This window comes from Astatotilapia calliptera, chromosome 9 (assembly GCF_900246225.1).
Source record: "Astatotilapia calliptera chromosome 9, fAstCal1.2, whole genome shotgun sequence".
Taxonomy (NCBI): Eukaryota; Metazoa; Chordata; class Actinopteri; order Cichliformes; family Cichlidae; genus Astatotilapia; species Astatotilapia calliptera.
Genome location: NC_039310.1, coordinates 20127991 through 20151462, shown reverse-complemented (window position 1 = coordinate 20151462; position 23472 = coordinate 20127991). Strand labels below are relative to the sequence as shown.

General features: G+C 40.8%; 1 protein-coding gene across 1 annotated transcript in view; it reads right to left on the bottom strand.

Annotated features, from left to right (window-relative positions):
* The window catches only part of plxdc2b (plexin domain containing 2b), a 117115-nt gene extending 94979 nt beyond the window's left edge, over positions 1–22136 (bottom strand). The window contains exon 1 of the mRNA XM_026179804.1: positions 21285–22136. Within this exon, the coding sequence (XP_026035589.1) occupies positions 21285–21378 (94 nt within the window). The 5' untranslated portion in view covers positions 21379–22136. The remainder of the gene's footprint in view (positions 1–21284) is intronic.
* Between the last annotated feature and the right edge of the window lie 1336 nt (positions 22137–23472).

Sequence of the window (23472 nt, the reverse complement as noted above, 5' to 3'; positions counted from 1 at the left end):
CTTAAAAATGTGCTATATAAATAAATTTTGATTGATTTTGATTGATTTTGTCTAAAGAAAACAAAAACCACAAACGCAGTGAGACTTCCCCAACCTTACCAATCATAAAAGCCCCACCCAAAGCATTTCCGTGACAACAGTCTTGTGCTGTAAACAGAGACTTGTTTCTGAATGCCCAGAATTTGTTACTTGCAGATGAAGACAAAAAACCTGCTACACAATAAGTTAAACTGCTGCCAGTTTTATGGTATTTCTTTCAACACTCATCAGAAGAACACATGCAGCACAAATGTTAATCATTTCCCTGTTTTTTTTATGACAAACCTCAAATAAATTGAAGCTTTAAAGCTGTCCCATTAAATTTTCAGGCAATCTAATTACACAAGACACATTTACAGGATTAAAATGCTTCAATTCTAAAAAGCCTCCTACAAATCGGTTTTCTCGTCAAAGGAATTAGACTCCAGCCCTCCTAGCGCTGACTGAAAGCTTTTACTCCAGCTATAAAAAGATCGAGGGTTATCGGCCCATGCGCTCACGTATTTGCTAATCGATTAGAAACCTTTCCGAGAGTCTACTCTCTCATATTTGTCTAGAAGTAGCATGTTTGTCCAAGCTCTGCTGGTGGTACCACAGTGTTAATGTGTTTGCCTCCCTCTCACCCAGACACGGGGATGGATTTAGCCAGCGGGCTGCTGAGTCAGGCAGAGGTCTTCTACTGCTGAGAGATAAAGGTCAAGGGTCAAGTTGAGGCACATACTGGCTGTCTCTGTCTGGTTTGTCATCTGACTTCTATATTTAAACAGTGTTTTGCTTCTAAGCAGTCACAACATGCTTGGACCGAACTTGTCCTCTGGCTATTAATACTATAAATCTTGATGCATGTAGGGCTGCAGTCAACCCAATAAACTCTTGGTTGACTGCAACTGTACCAACCTTTTAACTAATTAGCTGATCACAGGTAGGCTGGAGAGGGGGAAACAGTGTTTGGACTACACTTTACCTGCTAGTCGTTTTAGCCCAAACCAATAGAATAAGCTAATATTATAAGCATGTGTACTTTTACCTTTAAGCTAACGCGTTAACAACAGACTGACGAATCTTTCTGTTTAAAGGAGAGATGAGGCTTCACATGCAGCTTGGTCTGGCGTCTACTGACATAAAGTCTGAATGTGTGTGTGCTTGCAGAGTTATTAGTAGACTAAACATAATTATATATATATCAGTTCTGACATGTTTGCACTCAAACACTATGAAACAAAAATGTTGGCAGACACCCTTGCTGAAAGATGGGCTGTGATATGTAAACTGCTGCCAAAGTTACACCCGACTCCATCCGTTTTAACCAAATGCAGCGGCAGTACCGACTCCTTCATTCCTCGCGTCATAGATTCAGTGGTGGAAACATTCCTCCAGGACTTTGGTCCATATTGACATGACGGCATCACACAGTTGCTGCGGATTTGTTAGCTGCACGTCCATGATGTGAATGTCTTCTTCCACCAAATCCAAAAGATGCTCTATTTGATTGAGATCAACAGTACAGTGTACAGTGAACTCATTGTCATGTTCAAGAAACCAGTTTAAGATCATTTGAGCTTTGTGACATGGTGCATTATCCTGTTGAAACACCTATCGGATGATGGGTACACTGGTCATAAAATGGGATGGACAATACTCAGGTAGACTGTGGTGTTCAATACTAAGGGGCCTAAAGTGTGCCAAGAAAATGCCCCACACCATTACACCTCCACCGGCCTGAACTGATACAAGGTAGGATGGCTCCATGCTTTCATGTTGTTCAAGTCTAATTCTTACCCTGCGATCTGAATGAGTCATCAGCACTAGGTGTGGTCTTCTGCTTCTGCAGCTGATATGCTTTAAAGTTCAACCTGTTGTTCATTCAGAGATGCTCTTCTGCATACCTCGGTTGTAATAACAGGTTATTCCAGTAACTGTCTTCCTATTAACACAAACCAGTCTGGCCATTCTCCTCTGAGCTCTAATATCAACAAAGCCTTTTCTCTCACAGAAATGCCACCCAATGGATATTTTTCCTGTAAACACTGATGGTTGTGTGGTCGTCTCGACCTTGTCCACATGTCTAAATGCATTGAATTGCTGCCTGTTCTAACCTGTGTAAATAGTTCTAGAACAAGTTAACCTCATAAACTGGTTAGTGAATGTGGTTTGCTGCTCATGCAAAATAAAAAAAGAACCATTAAACAAGTTGGCAGTGAAAATATAGTGTTTTTCTGCGGATGATAAATGAATCCATCCTGGACAGCTCTGAATATGACATTTTTCTCCTGAAAGTAACACACAGTCTGGACACAGCTCTGTTTTCAATCCCAACCATCACCGCTGGGATAAACTAGACCACAGCTGGGCAGGATTTAAACTGCATCCAAAGGCGTTTCCAAAAGAACAAAAAAAACCACCAACAACAAAGCGTCAGCTCAGGCAGGGCACAAAGTCAAGCTTCGCCATAATCCCAGCAGGTCGCATGATGCCAGTTCAGCCCACATCAGCTGACGGCTCAGCTAATAACTTTTATGAATCATTAAGTTACTTTAATCTGCCCACAGTTATGTGCAAGACATTATGCATCACAAATCCAGGTTCTCCAAGGATAAATGTCTGCTGTCATTACAGTGCTTGGGTCTTGCTGCTACTTTGCCAGCTCTATGTATGCGCTCATAAAGAGTAGAGCGGACATTTAATGGGGAGGACATAGAACAGACTCATTCCAACAAATATAAATGACTGCAGATGAATATAACAATTTCCTTTTACTAGAGTCTTCACCACTGAAGTAAAGTGACTCAACTCATGGAAGATTTTATGATATCAGAGAGGAAATTTCAAACTGCATATTCAAATTCACTTCATGACTTAATATTTGTGAGCGCTAAAACTGAAAAAGCTAAATGCATCTATAAACGCTTCTGATTTCCAGGGAGCCGATCTTACGAGCGCGTTCTAAGAGATCATAATCAGCAGCTCAGCCTCCTGCATTTCAGCTTCCAACAAAGGATAAAAGATGGATTGCAGCCATGATATCTTCTGAGATTTAAAATAATGTGTTGGAGCACTTTAACACTGATGTGGGGGCATTTCTGTCTAATAAAGCAATGCAGTTAGTTAAATGTCATGCACTCTAAATATGTTTTTTACTGTTGTTAAGCTGCTGTTGGTCCTCACATCAGAGCCAGAACATAAATTCATCAGATCCCTGCAACTTTTATCAACTCAGGGCCGTAGAGAAAGTTAAAGTCATCTTCCTGGACTCCCAGCATCCTTGACAGAATGCGTTTGCATCCTTCAGGAGCGTTATCAGACATAAAGAATGAGGTCATTTATTCACTTCTATGGCTTTTTAGAGAAAATTAAATCTGGCTTCTTTCTTGATGGATATAGGAAAGGAAGCTCTTCATGCTTTAGGCTTCCTCTTGTTGCTGTTTCTTGATGATTTTTTTAAAATTTATTGTCTTTGTGTACTTTGTGTAAACGTTGTATTTATCATTACTGATTGCTTTCGGTCTTTGTCCAAGTTCCAAAAACCTTGTAGGAAATTTTCTACAGACAAGAGACGACACTGAAACATGATGATTCATGTGACTTTTTACCCCTTCTGTTCAGTTCAGACTGGATGTTTTGTTGCTGTTATTACTTTGCTGTAATTTCAGTATCAGTTCATATCACTTTTTTCTTTAGAGCGCTATTATTGTTTTATTGATTTCCGCAGTCTTCATCAGCTCAGGCCAGCAGCAGGTGAAGGACAGGCTTTACAACCAAACCTGGATGACGCAGCTGAAAAACACTAAGCCAGCTACTCAACTCACACGTATGGAAAAGTGGGGCAGTAAGAGAAATGAAAATAACGGTGGGAGGGGAAATGAGATTGTGGAAAACAGATTACAGGGCAGAACATGAGATAAGGCATTGAGGATGTGTGAATGCCTGCAGCTGTACTTTGTTCTCCACCATCGTGTGCACCAGGAAGAGATGCGACAAGAGCCAAGGTGGCCTCCGTTCTCAGCAGCAGGTTACAGCGACCTCCAGCTTATTAAAAACACATCGCTCAGGGTCATTTTGGGGCGACTCACAGGAGCACGGACAAGCTATCAATAAAGCTAATCACATGTGGCACATTAACTTTAATAAGAAGGCAGCAGCGGGAGCCCCTGAGCCCCACTGATGTAGAAAGAGTCTACCTCAGGGCCTCTAACGTGTCTGTTTGTATCACATCAATCTATGAATTAAGATTTTACTTTTGAGGTTCTTTCCAGCTGGCGCGGGAATAGTTAAAAGATTATTTGGGACGTATCTATACAGTTTAGGACAAATGTCACCTTCCATGGTTTACTGATAACTAAAGCGATGGCTAGGCTCCTCTGAAGTCAGTCCCCATTGACTTTAGTTAAATGTCTGCTTTTCGAGAGTGAAATCTATGTGATATATAAGGCAAGCAGTGAAATTGTGAAAATATTACTTCAGTGACCAAAAGCATGACATTTCAGATACAAGCAGTGGAAATGAGCTTCCTCTGAAGCATGTCTGTGCTCTCCCTGAGAGGCAGGGTGAGGAGCTCGGTCATTCAGTAGAGCACATCGAAAGGAGGCAGTTGAAGTGATTCTAGCATCTGATTAGGATACCTCCTGGGTGCATCCTAGGCAGTGATGATGACTCTCGGCTGGCTTGGGAACACTTTGGTGTCCTTTGGATGAGGTGGAGGAGGCTGTCGAGGAAGGGGAGGTCTGGGCTTATCTGCTTAAACTGCTGCTCTGTAACCCAGACCCGCATAAGAAACAGAAAATGGATAAATGGATATAGATGGAGAGGTATAAAGAGGTATTCATTTGCATGTCTTATTTTGACATTTGAGTTAATATTCTTTCCACCATTTTCACTTCAAATTATGTCCTCAAACATTTCAGAAGTGATAATTCACAAGGTTCAAATCTGCATTAATTGCTCACTTTAGTTTAAACTGGGCAACAAAGAACATGAGGGTTACTTTTAAGCTTTTAAGTTAGCACACACCGAACTGGCTACCCACTGTTAGTGAGTGAAACCTTCTGGCCTTTAAAATATTCAAGATCTCGAAGGATGCACCAGACATGAATTAAAGTTTCTGTTCCACTGGGAGGCTGGCAAGCTAAGCTAAAAAGATAACTCAAAAATTGGAAGACAGTCAGCTAAACTTGCTAATGATGATAATGTCAGCAGATCCTGCAGACTGTGTTTTTAACAGCTATGAGACAAAAGGGGATAGAGGCCAACTCGACTCGTGCGCTTGATTTTCTGTTGCCTTAGCACTTGTACGTTACACTGGGATCCAAATCAGGTTCACTGATTTTAGATTCGCCCACACGTGTCCACTTACAGTGATCTGATGAACTGTTACACCCCAAAGGGGATTTTTTTTTAAATTAAAAAGAGGATCTTACCTTTTGCAGAGGCCAGTCCCAATAACTCAGAAAACACTTCAAACACTTTGACAGCTGCAACTGGCTCAACAGCTTTGAACACAAGCCGGACTCAGATACACTGTGCACAGACACACAGCAGGCACATCAAGCTGGTTCTGACCTTTCACTAAATTCCCAATTCCCATTCTGTCCTAATGATGATGTGCAAACAAAGAATTACCCTCAGCGTATGATCCGATGGACCGATCATCATCTCTGATCTGATTCTCTGTAACCCCAGCATGTGGCTCCACATCCGTTTAGACAAAAGAAGCCTTGAAGCCTTGTTTTTTTTGTTTTTACACACCATATGAACATGAACTTCTCTGCTGGCTCATTTTTTCCATAACAGCTTTTTAGTTTTTGCATAATAGTGAAAAAAAATGTAGTGGCATTTTATGATATTCTAAAAATTATATAAACCTTCAAATGACAGTCAAACTTTGACAGCAAAGAAATTAGAGATTATTGAAGGGCTGAGAAACGGGTGTTCAAAAGAAAACCAGCACACCTGCCAGCCATGCGGGGCAGGCTTGTGGCAAAAAGGGCATCAAATAACTCATTTATAATCATATCGTCTCCCTTCAATTTCAATTTTGGCTCCTCGTCGATGGATGGGATTTTCCGGGCATATATCAGTGGTTTGGCAGCTCCCTGGATAGAGGGGATTTTATATTTGACCCCCATTCAGTATGTGCTGGGAGGCAGGTCTTTCATTTCATCAAGTCAAAGACAAAAAATAAAGAAATATTTATTGCATCATAGACGTCAAATTAGATCCTCACAGTTTATGACTTAAATAAATGGTTTTAGATTAAGTTGGGTTGGCAGCGAGCAGGTTTCAGTTGCGATGATGGACAGTGAGTTGGCATCTTGACCACTTCAAGCGTCTGCGATAGCAGAGGCCTTCAGGTGCACGGGGAACCAGCCAGACATTTAATCAATAACTGGACCTCCTGAAGCCGAGTCACGTAACATTTTTAGGTTTCTGTGGGACACCAGTTCAACGATAAATCCCTCCACACTGCCTCTGTCTCAGACAGTAACAAGAAAGAGAGACTGGGTATTGAAAAACACACTGCTTTTGTCTATTTTAACTTTAATAAGGTGGCCCTTAGGTGCAAAACTCTTCAGAAAATACAATAAAAACAACACACAGATTTGCAAAATGTCTCAATTTTGTCCCTGTGACTTCATTTTCCTAAAAAAGAAACTGTTTATTCATTTTTAATTTAATTTCCTAAAATGTGTTCTGAATTTTTGTTTTATATTTTATAAAATTATGTGATGCATTTTGTATTTAGTGTCTAAAATGCTGCTTCTTGTTGAAACTGTTGTGTCAAACGTGTAAAATCTTCCTTTACTGATCTTTAATCTTTCTGTGTATTCTGTTTAACTGCTGTGATTTTTTTAGTGCTGCGTTGTCTGTTTTGCATTGTGTTTTCTAAAATGATGTTTTTGTCTTTTGCACCCCAGAGCTCCTCCACGTGTATGCCCCTGTAGTTGAGTGGAAATCTTTTATTGTCACTCATGCTGCCTCCACGGTGTCACTGCCACCCAGCCCGTTTGGGACAAGGGCATGTGTATTATCTTCGTACACTGGTATGAATAACATATTCATAATTAAACTGCTCGCACTAATTTCTTTGCCATTTAATTAGTCAATTCTGGGGCACGGGAGACAAAGGCCTTTAAATGGGAGTCAATTACCTCTTTATGATGCAGTTAGAGCGCCACTCTAAGAATCCCCCCATAATAGCGGTTGTTTATCACATTCTTTGGACAAGGCTTTAGCTGCCTACAATTAATACTTTATAGGTTCGAAATGCACATGTTGCTGCTGAAAAGTGGTAATACATTTCAAACGTGAAGCGGCTCGGCAGTCCTCGAGAGGTGATAGAGTACTTCAGCAGGGTTGTCGCAGATCTGAAGAGCATTAATCCTTAGTGACATATAGTGAGAAAATACTTTGTGTTTAGCGACAAGACTAAAGACCCATCAGCCTAAAGGAAGGAAATTACTGAGTTGCCCCTTCACTTCCCTTCATCTTCTGTCTTTTTTGTCATGGGAAAAAAGGACAGCAAAGAGAATGACTAAATATTCTCAGATATATTCACACCCATGTATACAAATACCTGTATTTAATAGAGCAGTCAGACTGAGGCTTGCAGACTAGCCAACTTGGTTCTCACAAAGCCAAACCACAGACTTTGAGCAATTGTGGCTGTGATAATGACGTGCTGTTGCATTCTTGATCATAACTTGTACATTTCACCACACCCAGACCTACACTGATACCAGCATGCTTTCTCATGCTAGAAGCTACAGGGAAAAAAACCCCCAAAAACCAATAAACTCCCAGAGTTAGTGCAGGACAGACCTCTGGATTAAGACCTGAGAGTTTCTAGTTACTGGGGAAAAGCATGAGAACTGATACGAGCCTCTCCCTCTTTCTCCCATTTACAGTGCACACACACACACACACAAAGGTAGCTTGAACACCTTTGCAATTTATCACCACAAAGACTCAAAGAAAGCCTTTGTTCCTGGCTCTGTGCAGAGCACTGCCAGTAAATCTCTGCTAGTCCACACTGGCGAGGGGACAGAAACCTGAACACCTGGCACAAACTAAACCATTTACCAGAACCACTTGTTGACGTGTTTCCTTTTTTTTAATGGTCCGTTTTTGTTTAGTCACACTGATATCTTTGAACATGTTGGATCAGGTCAGAGGAAGAAAGAGAAGGGGTCACTTCATCCAATTTCCTCTGATATTTGAATGTTTAAATTGGTTCCCTGCAATAGAGGCATGTTTGGTATTGTAGCCTTTTAAAGAGGTACTGGACACTGTCTGGCATGTTTCCCTGGGAAAATATGGGCATGGTGCCATTGTTTCCAAGAACTGTGAGAAGAGTTTTCTAATTTTTTTATGCACTAGTCAAATAGATATGTCTCAAGAACTTCTTTTTTAAAAAAAGGGCACAGATAGAAATGTGCCGTAGCTCCCACTAAGAAGACCAGCCTCCTGTTTACAGCTTCAGTATGAGCTCAGTCCAAAATTAGTTAGCCAGACAGCTGGGACACTCTGGAACAAGTTTGTCCAAACAAAAAAAAAAATCACCCTGACCTCCAGAAACTTCTACTGGCCTGTGAGAACAATCCCTTATCCTCCTAATTCCTGGCAACCCTGACTCTTGGAGGGTCGAGTGATGAACACCATGGCCAGAAGAAAGCCATACACATGAGTTACAAAAGTTTAGACTTCATGACTCACTCGACGGGGGAAAAGCAAAACAAACTGTAGAACAACGCTGACTGCTCTGTTTCAAGCACAGCAGCAGATGACGATGTCCAATTTTAATTCCCGGAGACTATAAAGATCCAGCATCTGAGTCAGTTTCAATTTCTTTGGTGTTTACTGTAAGGCATCAAAAAATGGCACTGAACCCACAAAGACATGCCTCAAAGCATGTAGAACAATGACGTGTTCACTAGAGAAAAAAAGCAAGCCAGATCCTAAAGATTTGTTCAGTCCATAGAGATAAATGCAAGGTGGAAAACAAAAAAACATGCTGCCATCATCAAAGTCGCCATCTATTTTCAGAACTAAAGTGGTGGCTGTAAACCTTTTCATTCCTCTCCAAAATGCTACGACCTGTCAGAGTCTTGCAGTCTGTGTTGTCCTGTGAAGAGCCCTTGCTGCGGGGCATACTTGTTCTTTGTCAGAATGAGTTTGGTGGGGAAAGAGGAACTTCTGGATCGGGGAGGCTGAGACACTTTCCGGGCAGACTAACAAAGGCAGGGCTGTTGGATCTACAGCAAGGAAAAGACTAAATGAGTGTCTGCAAGAATTCCCTTGGAGCTAGGGCTGCACGATTTTGCATAAAATGAGAATCACGATTTTTTGGCTTAGAATTGAGATCACGATTCTTTCACGATTTTCTTTTCCAGTATAAATATTTATTGCACTTATTAACTGCACATCAACTTCATAACAGTTGAGACTGAACATAAAAACAATAAATAAACATAAAAACAACAAAATGTTGTACTGCTTGAAATTCCGTCTCCACCTTTGCTCGACACTGCGTGTATAGAGCAGGTAGCGCAACAATAGAAAAATAGTTGCGGGACGGCACTGTGTAGCGTTTGTCTAGGGTGTTGATCATTTTCCTAAATCCCTCGTTTTGCACAGTGTTGATGGGAGCCATATCTTTGGTCAGGTGATAAGTAATAGCCTCCGTAATTTCTTTGTGCCTGCGGGAGTTCGACGTGTATAGGGAAGCGCTGTATAAGGTTCCCGTATTGGTGTTTGGGTGGTTGACCTGGACGGATTTTCTCCTGTCACTTTCTCGTCATCCCTGATGTGCTCTCCGTTGTTTTTTCCCTGCTAATTTTAGCATCACACGGCACAGCTTCTGTATCACGTGGTATAAGGCTCCGCCCTTGTCATTTGTTGAGCAGGAAGAGTGAGCGCTTGTTTTCATGCAGATTACGTCGCCGGAAATAAAAAATGTCGGTACCAATCGTCGTGGTGTCTTTTTTTTTTTTTTAAATCGTTGTCACTTTGGAATGAAGAGTCGTACATAAGTATGGAATCGAGATCGCGATTTTTCTAACATTTAAAGTTACTGCAGCCCCTACTTGGAGCAGGTTCAAAAATGATTGAAGATTGAACCAGATTTAGCGTGTGCGAGCCAACTCACGCGAGCGATAAATAAACTGCAAAGATACATGTTACACCAGACAGCTGTAACCATTAGAACCGACGGAAAAACAATGGCACCGAAATAGCTTGCCATTTTAATCGGTTGGTGTGAGAGTGTGCTAGCTTAATAAACCAATCAACAAACAGAACAGTAACAGCATGTTTAATGTGACTGCGATCACTGAAAAAATGTGGCCTTTTGGCCTTTTCTGGCAAAAATTATGTCAGCAAGGGCAGGAAGTATGGCACATTACTGCCAGAGACTTCAAAAACACTGGTGCCACAGAACCAAACTGAAGCTAGTTTTTATTTTAACAAAATACTGGAAAGTTTCCACCAGTCCTTGAAACCTAACTAAGTTTACAAGATTAAATCTGTAAATCAAGCCAACCAAGTGCAGGTTTTTGTGTGTGTTTGTGTGTGTGAGAGAAAGGTTTTGCTTTTTGCAAAATAAAGAAAGCAACAAAACAACAGTGAAAACTGCTGCTTAAGGACTAACAGACACATGCACAGAGCGAGGCGAAGGCATGTAGCAGCATGCCATGAACCCCGTGAGTGACACTTGCTTGAGTGGGACAAAGCTAAACCATCGCTCCTGCTGGGTGGAGGATATGAAGCCCGCTGCAGGGTGGTGTGACAGGCTGCTCGGCTGGGTTGACACCTTATCTTCTTTCAGCATGCCTGGACCGCCTGAAACATCACACTCTCTTCTCTCCTTCATGATAGCAATGCATGCAATGCTTTGTTCCCCTTTGGAGAGCTGCTGCTTTCAACCTTCCTTATTGAGTGCATCATATCTTTGCATCATTTCAGTGCATACAGGATGCATACAGTTTTCTTATTTTACACAGCTAGGTTATACTATGAGCACTGGTAGGGTTTTTTATGTATTGGGGAAAAAAGGCCCAGAGAGAGGTCACGATGCTAAAGTATACAAATAGAGTAAATATATAAGCTGATATGTTTTTTTGAAGGGAAAATTAGATTTCATGATTCTGTAACACCTGCAATTAATTTCTGCAATTACTCCCATTAGACACAAATAAAAAGACATATTGCCATAAAGTGTCAAGCATGAAATCACTCCATCTGTGTTTCCCATCATTACATCTTCAGGATGTTATATGAGGTTTTAGTTAACAGGACTCCTGTTACAGACCCCACAGCTGACTGACAACCAGCCGGCCATTTTATGTTATGCTACACATAAAATTCAGCACTCAAAACCTGACTTTAAATACCAGTGACTTGCTGGCCTGTATCAGGCCAAACCCCTCGAAGACCTCAAACAAAGTGAAGAAAAAAAGATGATCCAGTAAACCTTTGCAAAAGTGCAAAACTAAAAACAAAGGGGCAACACTGTGCAGGTGAATGTATTAACATGGGAGAGATTTACTTCAAAGGCAGCATGCACGTTTGCAAAGGGGCGTCAACATAAAATATGTTGCATTGGATGTTTTGTGGAATTCATTCATAACTATACTTGTTTTGTACATTGATATTTTCTGTCACGATCTATTTCACAAGAAGAAACTGAGTCTACAGTAAAGAGGAGAAAAGAGTTTTGGAGTCAGTCCATCTCATCTAATTAATCAGAATTATCAGTGTAGTTTCAATAGGTGGGTCGTGTGGCGGTATGCCAGGTGTACGCAGTCCTGGGAGACAACTGCGGCTCGTTTGCATGAATCAAGAGCACCTCCTCCAAGATAGAAAAACATTCAGCTTTTCAAGAGGCAGTATGGGACTCATTTTATTTTTCAAGGTTTATCGAGACCACACATTACTTTTAGTTGACAAAACAAGAAGATTGAATTTTTGCAGTTTGACAGTCCACTCATACATAATTTACAGGGACATAAACCAGAAGGCGATCGAGGAAAGGCTTCGAGCAGCCTCCAAAAACAGTCAGCCAGCTGTTTTCTAGGATAACACAAACATACAAAAACATTACAAAACTTTTATACCTTCGGTGGCTGTTCTTGTTTCATGGTTGGAATAAAAGGGATAGTACAGTACAGACCTGAGCCTGCATTCAGGTCAGATGCCAGAACAACCGCAACTGGCCAATTTCAGTGTGAGGAGTGGGGACTCCAGAAGAAGGTCATTTCTGTCGCTTGCAGTCTCATTGTTTCAGTCACTACCCTCCTCTCGTGGTTGTAGGTGAGGGTAGAAGCGTAGATCAACCAGTAAATCAAAAGCTTCACTATCATGCTCATCTCTCTCATTTTCTCACTCATAAACAAGACTCCGAAATACTTAAAGTCCATAACTTGGGGTAGCAACTCATTCCCAACCAAGCGTGGATACCAGCTTAGAACCACACTCAACTGCAAACCGCCCCAATGCAAGCTGGAGGTCATAATTGGTTTAAACCAACAGAACTACAACTGCATTTTGTCAGCAATGCAAACCAGGGTCATACTATTTATCGGTAATAGATAGCTTGAAACAATAGGTCCAATACTCTGTACCTGAAGCGCTCACTGGGGGAAGTGGTCTTCTCCAAGGTTTTCTCCAAGTCCGCAAAACACACGGAGACAGGCTGGACTATATATCAGTTTAGATATCAGTGTAGTTGCGTTGTGAACCAAAGTAGAATCCAACACATGATGTTGTTACTTATAAGTTCCAATACTGATGCGATCCAAAGTTAGCCGTCAGCAGTAACAAACAGGCAGATTTCATCATCTCTAAAATATTGCTGGGATAGTTTTAATACTTCAGACTGAAAGTGGAAAACACGTTGTCATTCTGTTTGTCTTTCACCTGCTGGTGTGTGGAAAGAACGCAGGGCTCACTTCCTATTTAAAAGTACCCTAAAGCTTGGGACATGTTAATAAAACAGTTGTTGAAACATAAAAAAGCTGCAGATATTTTCAATCTTAGTCACAGACACTCAGGGAGGCACACACACTTACAACAGACACTAAAGCAAACAGCAAATCTTCCATGAACTCCAATTCTCACATGGTCTAGTACCAAAATAAACATAGACTGAAACTGACAGCTTAAGTACTGTTTATAAGCCGGGCATTTTGTCCTGGAAAGGTCAAAAACAGAAGAAATGGAAAGTCTGGCTGAGATCCTGGATAGAGTAGTGTGCAGGGCTGTACAGAGGACAGTCAACTGTTGCAAATGCTACACCTTCACGCCTCGGTCGAAAAGTGACATCATTGGTTGTTATAATGTGCAATGAATAGAAAACCCTTCAAATAAATTCTATAACAATGACAGAAGATTTGTTTTTATATCCACCCACTAAATACTGTATAATAATCTGTAGACTGTCAATACAAACTCGGTCTGGTTAACATATGTTTGATCCTTTGTCAATGCTACATCCAAATTACTGGAAAATCTGCAAAGCAACTGTGAATTGATACACATTTCCTTCCACTATCATTACACAAACATCAGGAGTCATTGCTGGGGTTAATTTTCCAATCTGCAGTCAATTAACTGCAGCAGAACAGCCAGATGAAACCGGCACTAGTGAAGCTTTTATGAGGAGGAATGAAATCAGTGTAAAACAAAATATGTTTCCTAGAACACCAGGTATAGAGAACATACATATATATACACATATATATATACATATATACACATATATATATACATATATACACATATATATATACATATATACACATATATATATACATATATATACATATATATACATATATATATACACATATATACACATATATACACATATATACATATATATACATATATATATACACATATATACACATATATACATATATATATATATATACATATATATATATATGTATATGTGTATATATATGTATATGTGTATATATATGTATATGTGTATATATATGTATATGTGTGTATATATATATATATATATACACATATATATATATATACACATATACATATATATACATATATACATATATGTATATGTGTATATATATGTATATGTATATATATATGTATATGTGTATATATATATATATATATATATATATATATATATATATATATATATATATATATATATATATATACACACACATACATAATACACATACACACATCCTTGAATTCACTCCATGACCACCATGCATCTTGAACTGGATGCAGAAACACAACAAAACCAAAGACAGTGGGCTGACCTCAGGAAAATATAACATGTATGCTTCTTTGCATGCCACCAAATTACATCTCTTCCATGATCCTCAGCTGGAAGAAGAGTAGCTTAAGTCACAGGTTTCTGAGCCAAAAGGTTGGTCCATGTCTCCCTGGGTGCTTTGCTCTTCCTTTTCTCTTTCCCTAGAAGCTTATTTAGGTTTAAATACAGAAAACGTCTGGCTTAAGGCCCGATAAGAGTTGAGTTTGCAATGACTCTAGATGTACTGTACAAATATACAAAACTCACCCAGCCAGTCCTAAGTGCATTTAAATGTGCCAAATTTAACAAAACATCAATATTTTATGCCTTATGAATAAGAAAAGACTTTTTTCCACAACTTTTCATCTCTAAAGTTTCCAATCACGCTGTGATTCATTCTGTTCCTGTTGCACTTTGTTTTTTATCATATACAAACTTCTTCCTCTCAGAAATTCAGTGCATGGACTGCAGCATGTTTAGATTTTTGGGAAAATAAACTGATCCAGAAGCAAATGAGGCATGCAAACACTTAGTCACTTGTAAATGATTGTTGTACGTCTGAGCAGAACATTAGTTTGACAATATGTAACTGCAGAAGAGTGCCCAGGGGAACTGTTTTCCTTTATTGCTACCCTTTATTTTTCCTTCCTATAATCTCAGCTATTAATCATCACTCACTACACTTTAGAGTCCCATATTTTGATATTGTTCTGCTGTTATTGTCTCTTCTTTCACTATGACGGTCAGAAAAGATGGGCAAGTGCCTGTTTTCTAGGACTCCGCCCTTTCTCGGTTATCCTCTCAAATGTTTCCCAATGCAAAACACAACTCCTCCTACCCAAAATGAAAACTATTGTGCTTGTTCCACTCTTCCACGCTTATGATCTATTTCTTACATCCCTCAGCCGAGTCTAAGGGAGGAGCAGATAACAGCCTTACTGTGGTCTACTGGCTGCAATCATCTGCAGAGAGGGGATGTTTCTGATGATTGGAAAATGCTTGTCATCTTTCACTGACATCCAAATTTGCATAGCTTCAACCATCACAAATCTCCTGGTCCTCCATCTGACCGTTTCAAGCTTACTCTACAGACATGATTCTTGCCTAGCAGTAATCATTAAAACTATGTGATAGCTCAAGCAGCATGTTTTAACAACTGGATGTAAAGGAACTTTTGAACCAATAAGAAAAAAGCTTAGAGTAGCTTAACTGCACTGGGCTTCATTAACTAGTGGCCTCTTTGCTTTTTGTTTCTGAGCCTATTGAACTCCGTGTGGCTCTCCAGCCCTCTAAAGCCATCAGCGTGAGCTTCTCCTCGGACTAAAAGGGGCGGAGGGCTGAGCGACAAGGGTCAGGCGTGACTAATGCAAGAACCTGGTGCTGCTGTTGGATGCTACTAAGCGGGGGTGGGTGGGACGATATGCCATGGCCCGCTGTTGCCACATAGAGGGCAGCACAATAAACCCAGCCGCCGTCGCCGCCCCTCCCTGTCTGTCACCCCCTCAGACCACCCCCACCCCCTTCATCCATTCATAGCAGCTCCTTTCAGCAGGTCATTCAGTGGGGCCGGTAAAGAAGCTAGCTCATTCTGTCCGTTCTGAAATGTGCAATGTCAGAAAAAGGGAGAAATGGTGGGGGCAAGATTCCGAGGAGGCTTAAAGAAGGAGAACAACTAAAGAAGACCGAGCTGGAATCTCCTGCTTTGAATCAGCAGGCAGTTTGTGTTGGGAATCACCTCCGAAGCATGACGAAGAGAAGAGGGAAATGTAGCAACACTGCAAATGCAAAGGAATTTGCATTACTAGTGTTGTAAGACACAACTTAGTAGTGGCCACAGGCATCAAATAATGACAATCTGTCACAAGATTGTGGCCACAGCAACACCGCTTTTACACACTGTTGTCATTTTAGCTCAGTCTTTGCTTCCAGTTTAATTAGCGTCTGGTTTAGGGGCGAAAAACTTCTTGATTAGGCTCAGAAAAAGATTGGGGTGATGAAATAAATTAAATAAATTCAAAATATGAATCATCCTTCTCAACATTAAACCTGCTTTGCATCTTTGTACCAATTTGGACTTGGGCTGTGGTGAATCTTTACCCTACCCAGCATTCATGCTTGTGCGTGCTGTTAATTACCTTGTGGTCATGTCCTAGTGTTTCATGTGGTACCAGAAATAAAGAATATCCTTTGGGGTATTTTTTTCTACTTGTTTGTTTTTCCCTCCTGGGCCCTTTATTTTTGTTTTAGTCAATGTTCTTTTTTTCAGAGTCCTTCCATTTTTCAGTTCTTTGTATATTCCCCCATATTCAGTTCAGCTTAACTCAATTCTGTTTTATTTACATAGCGTCAAGTCACAACAACAGTCGCCTCAACGCAGTTATATTCCAATAGTTTCGGCAATCTCCCTCCAGCAATCTGCTGATAAATGTGTCTTCATATTGAGGCGATGTTATTTTCTTACCGGTGAATTTAAAACCTGTGGCAAAAAAATAAGTTGGATATGCACAGAAGGAACTGACAGCACTGACCATGCCAAACACCTACAGTACATTTCCACTGTGGTGTGCATCGTGGCATAGCTCACATCGTAAGGTTCAAAGGGGTCTGTGTTTATGACATAGCCTACAGCGCAGATTTAACACAGTAGTATAAATCCTCTGTTAACAGTAGCATGTGCAATTGTGATGCCACAGGGTCCTAAAAAAGCACATGTTGGAGGTGAGACCTGCCCTGACCCACAGTGTAATGGCATCAAGGAGAGTTTTGTGCATATACCTCTGATGACTTTGACTAAATTCCAATACTGGAATAAATAAGAGAAGGCTCATCTGTCATCATTTTATCTCCAAAGTTTCAGCTTTATTTGTTTATACTGTTGATACTCCAACTTTCCCTCCTGAGCCCAGAATTAAAGGTTTTTTCTTCACCTCTGTTTATGCACAGACTGAAAAGGACTTAAAACAGGTGGATTTTAAAGCACCTGATGTGCCTGAGATCTCGCATGTTCAAACTTGTAATCTCTGTTTTGTGTCTGAGACAGAGAGAAAGAAACACGTGACTCTGGACACAGAGGTCATCAATAAAAGCTTAGATATGCGGTTTGTTAGCTAGGAACATAGCTAGGTATTTTACCCACAAGAATAAAACCAAGGCATGAAAGTCTTTGATGGCCAGCATGCATTTTTCTTCACAGCTCTCATTTTAATGTGCCTCTGAGTGTGCGCCTGTAGGACTGCAAAGGCAGCTGCTGGCAGCGTGATGGATGAGGAGCGTCATGTTGGAGCTGGAGACGTCCACAGTCGCTGCAGCCTGTAAGCTTTTTAACCCTCTATCAGCCTCTTCCAGCCCGTGAAGAAACCCCACTCCCAGCATCCGCAACGAAATGAAATTCCACACACAACCGCAATCTTAGCACATTAACAGCCTTCAGCAAAGGCTTTTAAATCAGACCACATCATTACATGAGTCAAGACTCTCTCTCACGCTCTCCTTCTTATTCCCCTATCGCACATGCAGATACTCTCCAGGCTCTGGTGGAACATCTCTTTTTCCACTCGGAGAAAAGCAGCAGAGTGAAAATTAACCCCAAAATCAGTGTCAATTTTCTGAGAGTGCCCCTGTTGAGTGTATCTCTGGGTGAACATCCAGAGCCACAGACTGAAAGCTTTTAAAAAAAACAAATCCTAATGCACTCACAGGATGTTGTGTAATTTCGCCCAGATGTGTTCCACAACTCATCTAACTAATAAAGAAGAAGGGAATGTTTCCACCATTGCTGTGATCTCAGCTTCTAGTGGAGTTGCTCAGCCACTTTCAGAAGGCCTGTGAGCTTTTCTAAATGTGAATGGTGCATTATATCATCCCAGAGGACCTACAGAGAGTGGAAGAGTCCACCTGCACTCTGTTAATACAGGCCTATCTAAAGAAGGGCAGGGGTTGCTCCTTCCAGCGGATTTGAGGTCAGCCCACGGCAAGGGAAGCACCTCACCCAGATATCTAAAAATACTGTCCCACATACAGTTTTGCTGCATCCAGCTCAAGCAGGAGATGGACTGATGAAGGACTCCGAGTGTAGCGCTGGTTTGGTGGGCATTCCTGTAATCTGTCTACCTCTAAAACAAGCTTTAATACCAGGCGAAGGAAATGAGCCGACAATTTAATCTAAGCTCTGAGCCTGGAGTGTGGCAGGATTCGTAAATGAGACTGTGTGAGAGTGTAAAAAACACGAGCTGCACGTGCATGCCCCTGTGCAAACCACCACACACGCAGCTGATAGCATCGTGCTCTCTCTCTCTCCCAAACAGGGCCAAACAGCCCTGTGGTCTGCACTCACACACACATGCGAGTTGAATTTACAGTCACTGTCAGCAGTTGAACATTTCTCTAACCACTATCTGATACGTGATGAAGATCTGCTGCCAGCAATAAAAAAGCCCTGGGAAACACGAGCTGGCCAGCGCGAACAGAACTGATGCTGGCACGAACTTCTCCCACCGAGGGCAAACTGACGTGGGATGGGCTGAGATTACAGATTTGTGTGTGTGTGTGTGTGTGTGTGTGTGTGTGTGTGTGTGTGTTTGTTGGGGGGTTCAGGTGGACTACAGTAGGGATATTGTTTGCACAGGAATCCTGATTCTCCAGTATGGACTTTGTCTTACAATCAAGGACATCAACAGGATGAACATCTAGGTATCCAACCTGAACCTTAAATAAAAGTAAGAACTGTGAAAAGTTGCACATGGTTGACACTTCCACCTTACATGTCAGAGTGGGAAGAACAAGGAAGAGGAAGCTTGTTGCAGAGGTGGGACCAAGTCATTGTTTTGCAAGTCTCAAGTAAGTCTCAAGTCTTTATCCTCAAGTCTCAAGTCAAGTCTCAAGTAATGTCAGGCAAGTCAGAGTCGAGTCTCAAGTCACTGGTGTAAAAGTCCGAGTCAAGTCACAAGTCTGCAACTTTGAATTTCAAGTCCTTTCGAGTCTTTAAAAAAAACAAAACGAAAAAATAATGTTGCAGTTATGCTAAATGTAAATATTAGACCATGTAATTTTTAAATCTGTGTTTTTCTCAACACATACAAAATAGTGAACTTAGAAAATATACACAAATTGTGAAATTGCACCTCTTTAAAATGCAGCTCAATTAAACCTAGCTCCAAGAATAATTTTCACCGACAGTTCTGAGATAAGCTGCATGTTATTCTTGGATGCGGTTATAGGACCGGCTTTAAAATCGCATGACAAAAATATCATACACATTAAAAAAAACTGTATCACCAACGTAGCCTGGACAACATTTGCTAGTTAGATGAAGTCAGCTATCTCATCGTAGCATATTTATATGCATATTTATAATCATACGGTTCTTGGAGTGAGTGCATACACTCATGAAGTTTAGTAACTTCAGGTCACTGCAACAAGCCCAGGTACAGTTTACCGACGGATGGGTGCAGGACCGTGAAACGCACCGTGTAGAACGAAAGACCATCGTACATATCATAAGTTTACCAGTCTCACAAATCGTCGTCATAAATACACATTCCTTAACCGTTTATTAATAGGACCTTTGAGCTCAACGGTAATTAATTAGTAGTGGAAATAATTTCTGGTACGCGTTACAGAAATGTAGCAGTGACAATAATACTGTATGCTGTAATCGTACTGGGCAATTAGTGATACAAAACAACTGTTTTATCCTGTGAATAAAAGTATATGTTTTTGTCAGTGTACCATAATAACAGAAGCGAAACGCAATATTGTGTCAGGACAATTCACTATTTATGCACAATAAACACAATAAATAAAGTAGCATAGCGCGACAATTTCTGTTCAGCGTCAGACTTGCTTGTAACCTATATCACCAATTATGTTATGAAAATGACGTATTAACTACTAAAAAACACTGACCTTCGTGTAAATGCTTGGAGCAGACTAACCTGTGAGCTGGAGTGTTCTGGGACGTTATATTTGATCTTTGAATGGCTGCAATCCAGGCCATCCGTCGCATCTTTGTTACTTCGGAAACATGGCTCGAACAATTTCTCTTCAACGACGTAATCCGATAACAACCGATCTCTTTACCCATCGGCTTCCCGTGGCTGTCATGCGACCGGCTATTGCAGTTAATCATACAACGGCTTCTTGACATTTTTGTGTTTCTTTTTATCGCTGTATAACTGATTTTAATTGAAAGCCTGTGTGCGCTAGTACCGCTTGCCACGAGTTCCCAGAATCCTTTGCGGTTCTACCCGTGAATGACGTCACATTTTCAATCTCTATATAATATGCATGTTAAATTTTATATTTGGGGTAAAATATCAAGTCTTTTCAAGTAAACCGGTTCAAGTCCAATTCAAGTCCCAAGTCATTGGTGTAAAAGTCCAAGTCAAGTCACAAGTCTTACAACATTTTTTCAAGTCAAGTCTAAAGTCATAAAATTAATGACTCGAGTCTGACTCGAGTCCAAGTCATGTGACTCGAGTCCACACCTCTGGCTTGTTGTGCTTCTGCACAAGCTGAATTAATGCGAAAACACAAAAAATCAGCCGAGCTCGGAGGCAGTGCATAAGAACATGCAGGAAAAGCAAAGCAATTAAGTGAACCTTGTAGTAGTTGGGAAATTATGATAATTAGCATCAGATCAAGTCTACTCGAAAGGGAGTAAGTTAGTGGGTCATGACAGCCTTCTTTAGGCTAATGAATTCTTAAAATAAAAAGGAGACAGGATGTTTGTCCACTCTTTTTTTAAAACACACAAGTGGATCTCTGCAGCAGCAAACAATGAATTCTGCGCGTAAAACAATCTCACGCAGAGGCTAACCAGCAGTCCACCTGTGTCTGCATCATTTCTCCTGCACGCTTTGCAGAGGAGACTTATGCACGAACTTGGCTCTTTAAGGCACAGATCTCAACTCGGTCCTAGCAGGTTAATGCCTGATGGCTAACGCGGTCTTCTTACCGTTACTGGCTGTGATCTCGGCTTGCACATTCCACACACACTGCAAAACTAAAACAACTCCAACAAAAAGGTCGAACGTCTTCACAGGCGCCATATCCAAGTTCCCGCTGCCGATTTCTGCTCAGTATCCCTATTTTTTTCTTCTTCTTCGTCTTCTTTTAGAGTCCGTCTCTCTCACGCACAGACACCGCTTCCCCGAGAAGACTCCGTAACTCTCCTGCCTGTCCTGCTGCTTTTAAAAGGGAAACCTGCCTGCGCTGCACTGAGCTGTTTTTTTGTTCCAGCGTGTGCCACGCCGCGCGCTTCTGGACAGTAAACGCGCTCTCCGCCTCCAAAATTAAGCAAAAATAAATACTAGCAAACAAAGTGACCGCATAAATACGAATCTCAGTCCTTGCACTGTAATGTCATCCCACAGGACGGAGATGCAGAGCGTTAGTCAGACAAATAAAGGCTAAAAATGCGCTCCTGAAGAAGAGTGCGCTCTCGCCGTCATCAACTCCTCAGAGCCAATGACCCTTCTTCTTCTGTTTGATGCTCCGGGTGTGCAGAAGCTGGGGAGGCAAACCCAGCGAACTGTCGCGGACACAGGCAGGTATTTGAGTGACGTGGGAAAATATTGCGAGCAGAAATACTTTGGAGGTTCAGGATGACGCGTTTGTCGACTGAAGGCTCCCCGGTGGACAAAAGAGACTTTCACTCAGAGGGGCTTGTTTTTATGAAAGATGGAGCAATAGACACAGCAGACTTTGGCTGTACAGAAGTACAGACTGGCTCTATTTTTAGTGTCCGTCTTACGTCTTTTCCTCCTCGTGCATTTCTTTCAATTAAGAAAAATCTGTAGACTCCACTTCTGTCCCATCGCTCACCTTTCCCCTAGACTCAGGTGATTGAACTGTGAGAGCGCCCTCTTCAGATACATAACATTAACACTTTTGTTCTATTGGAAATAGCTTACTTCTTCACTGATGGTGAAAATACATGAAATAGAAACCTGACTTTTTCTGTTTAAATGCACATTATCTTTTCCTGTGACTAAATATGTGGAAAACTTTTGAAACCATAACCGATAAATAAAATGAGCTATGCGTTAACTCCAAAGTGATGTTACTTAATTACACTTAATTAAGCTTAAGCATCAGTTAGATCTTAGCTCTAGAGGTAAAATTCCGTATTAAATCTCCGGTAAACAAAGTTGCAAAATACTACAAGCAAAAATCAAAATAACATGGGAGAGATTTACTTCAAAGGCAGCATGCACGTTTGCAAAGGGGTGTGTGTGTGTGTGTGTGTGTGCCTACAAACCTCAGTGGAGAAAAAGATGAAAACAGTTGTAAAAATCTGAGAGGACAAATATTTTGCACAACTCAGGCCCCTTAAACAAAACAGATCAATAAATACCAATTAACTCTATAGCTTTGTCAGTAATTAGTCATTACCTTGATTAGCCTCCCTGTCTACTTAGATTCATACAGAGCAGCATCTGCCAACAGTGCAACAGTGATGAGATGGGGATTTGTTTCTGCACTAAATACATTTTACTGTGGCATCAAAACAATCAGATTTTTCTCTTAGAATCATCACTTTCCCTTTTTTCTCTAGAAATATTTCTGAAAACGTGATAATCAATCATAAAATAATTAAGAAATGAAACAGATGGAAAACAGTAAAAAAATATGAGACACGTGCAATAACTCCAGATCTCCAGATATCATGTTTTAATCCTTCTTCAGTATCAAAGTAACTTATTGACAGCTGTACCGTCATGATGATATGGCAAAGACAAACGGATAATTGTTAACTGAACATATTTATTTGGGCCAAACTGGTGAAGTGTCACAAAATCTTCTAGTTTACTTCCCTGAGACATTAAGCAATCCACAGTTAAAGCTGCAAGAGAAACTACCAGGAAAGGTCAGGAGTAGGAGGTGAACTACTGCCTAACTCACAGCAGTCAGTGAAGTTTTTTTTTTTTCAGTGTCTTTATTACTTTTAAGAATAGGGGACAAACCTGTTTGGATTCATGTCAAAAACTTACACTGCACTGAAATAACACGTGAAATGTCCTTAAAAGCAGTGTGTGATGAAAATGGCATAGAAAGAAACTGTTCCAGGTAAGGTATTTGATGGACTTTAGTTTGGAAATAAAGAGAAATAAAGTTAACATTTGAAATCTTAATATATATGT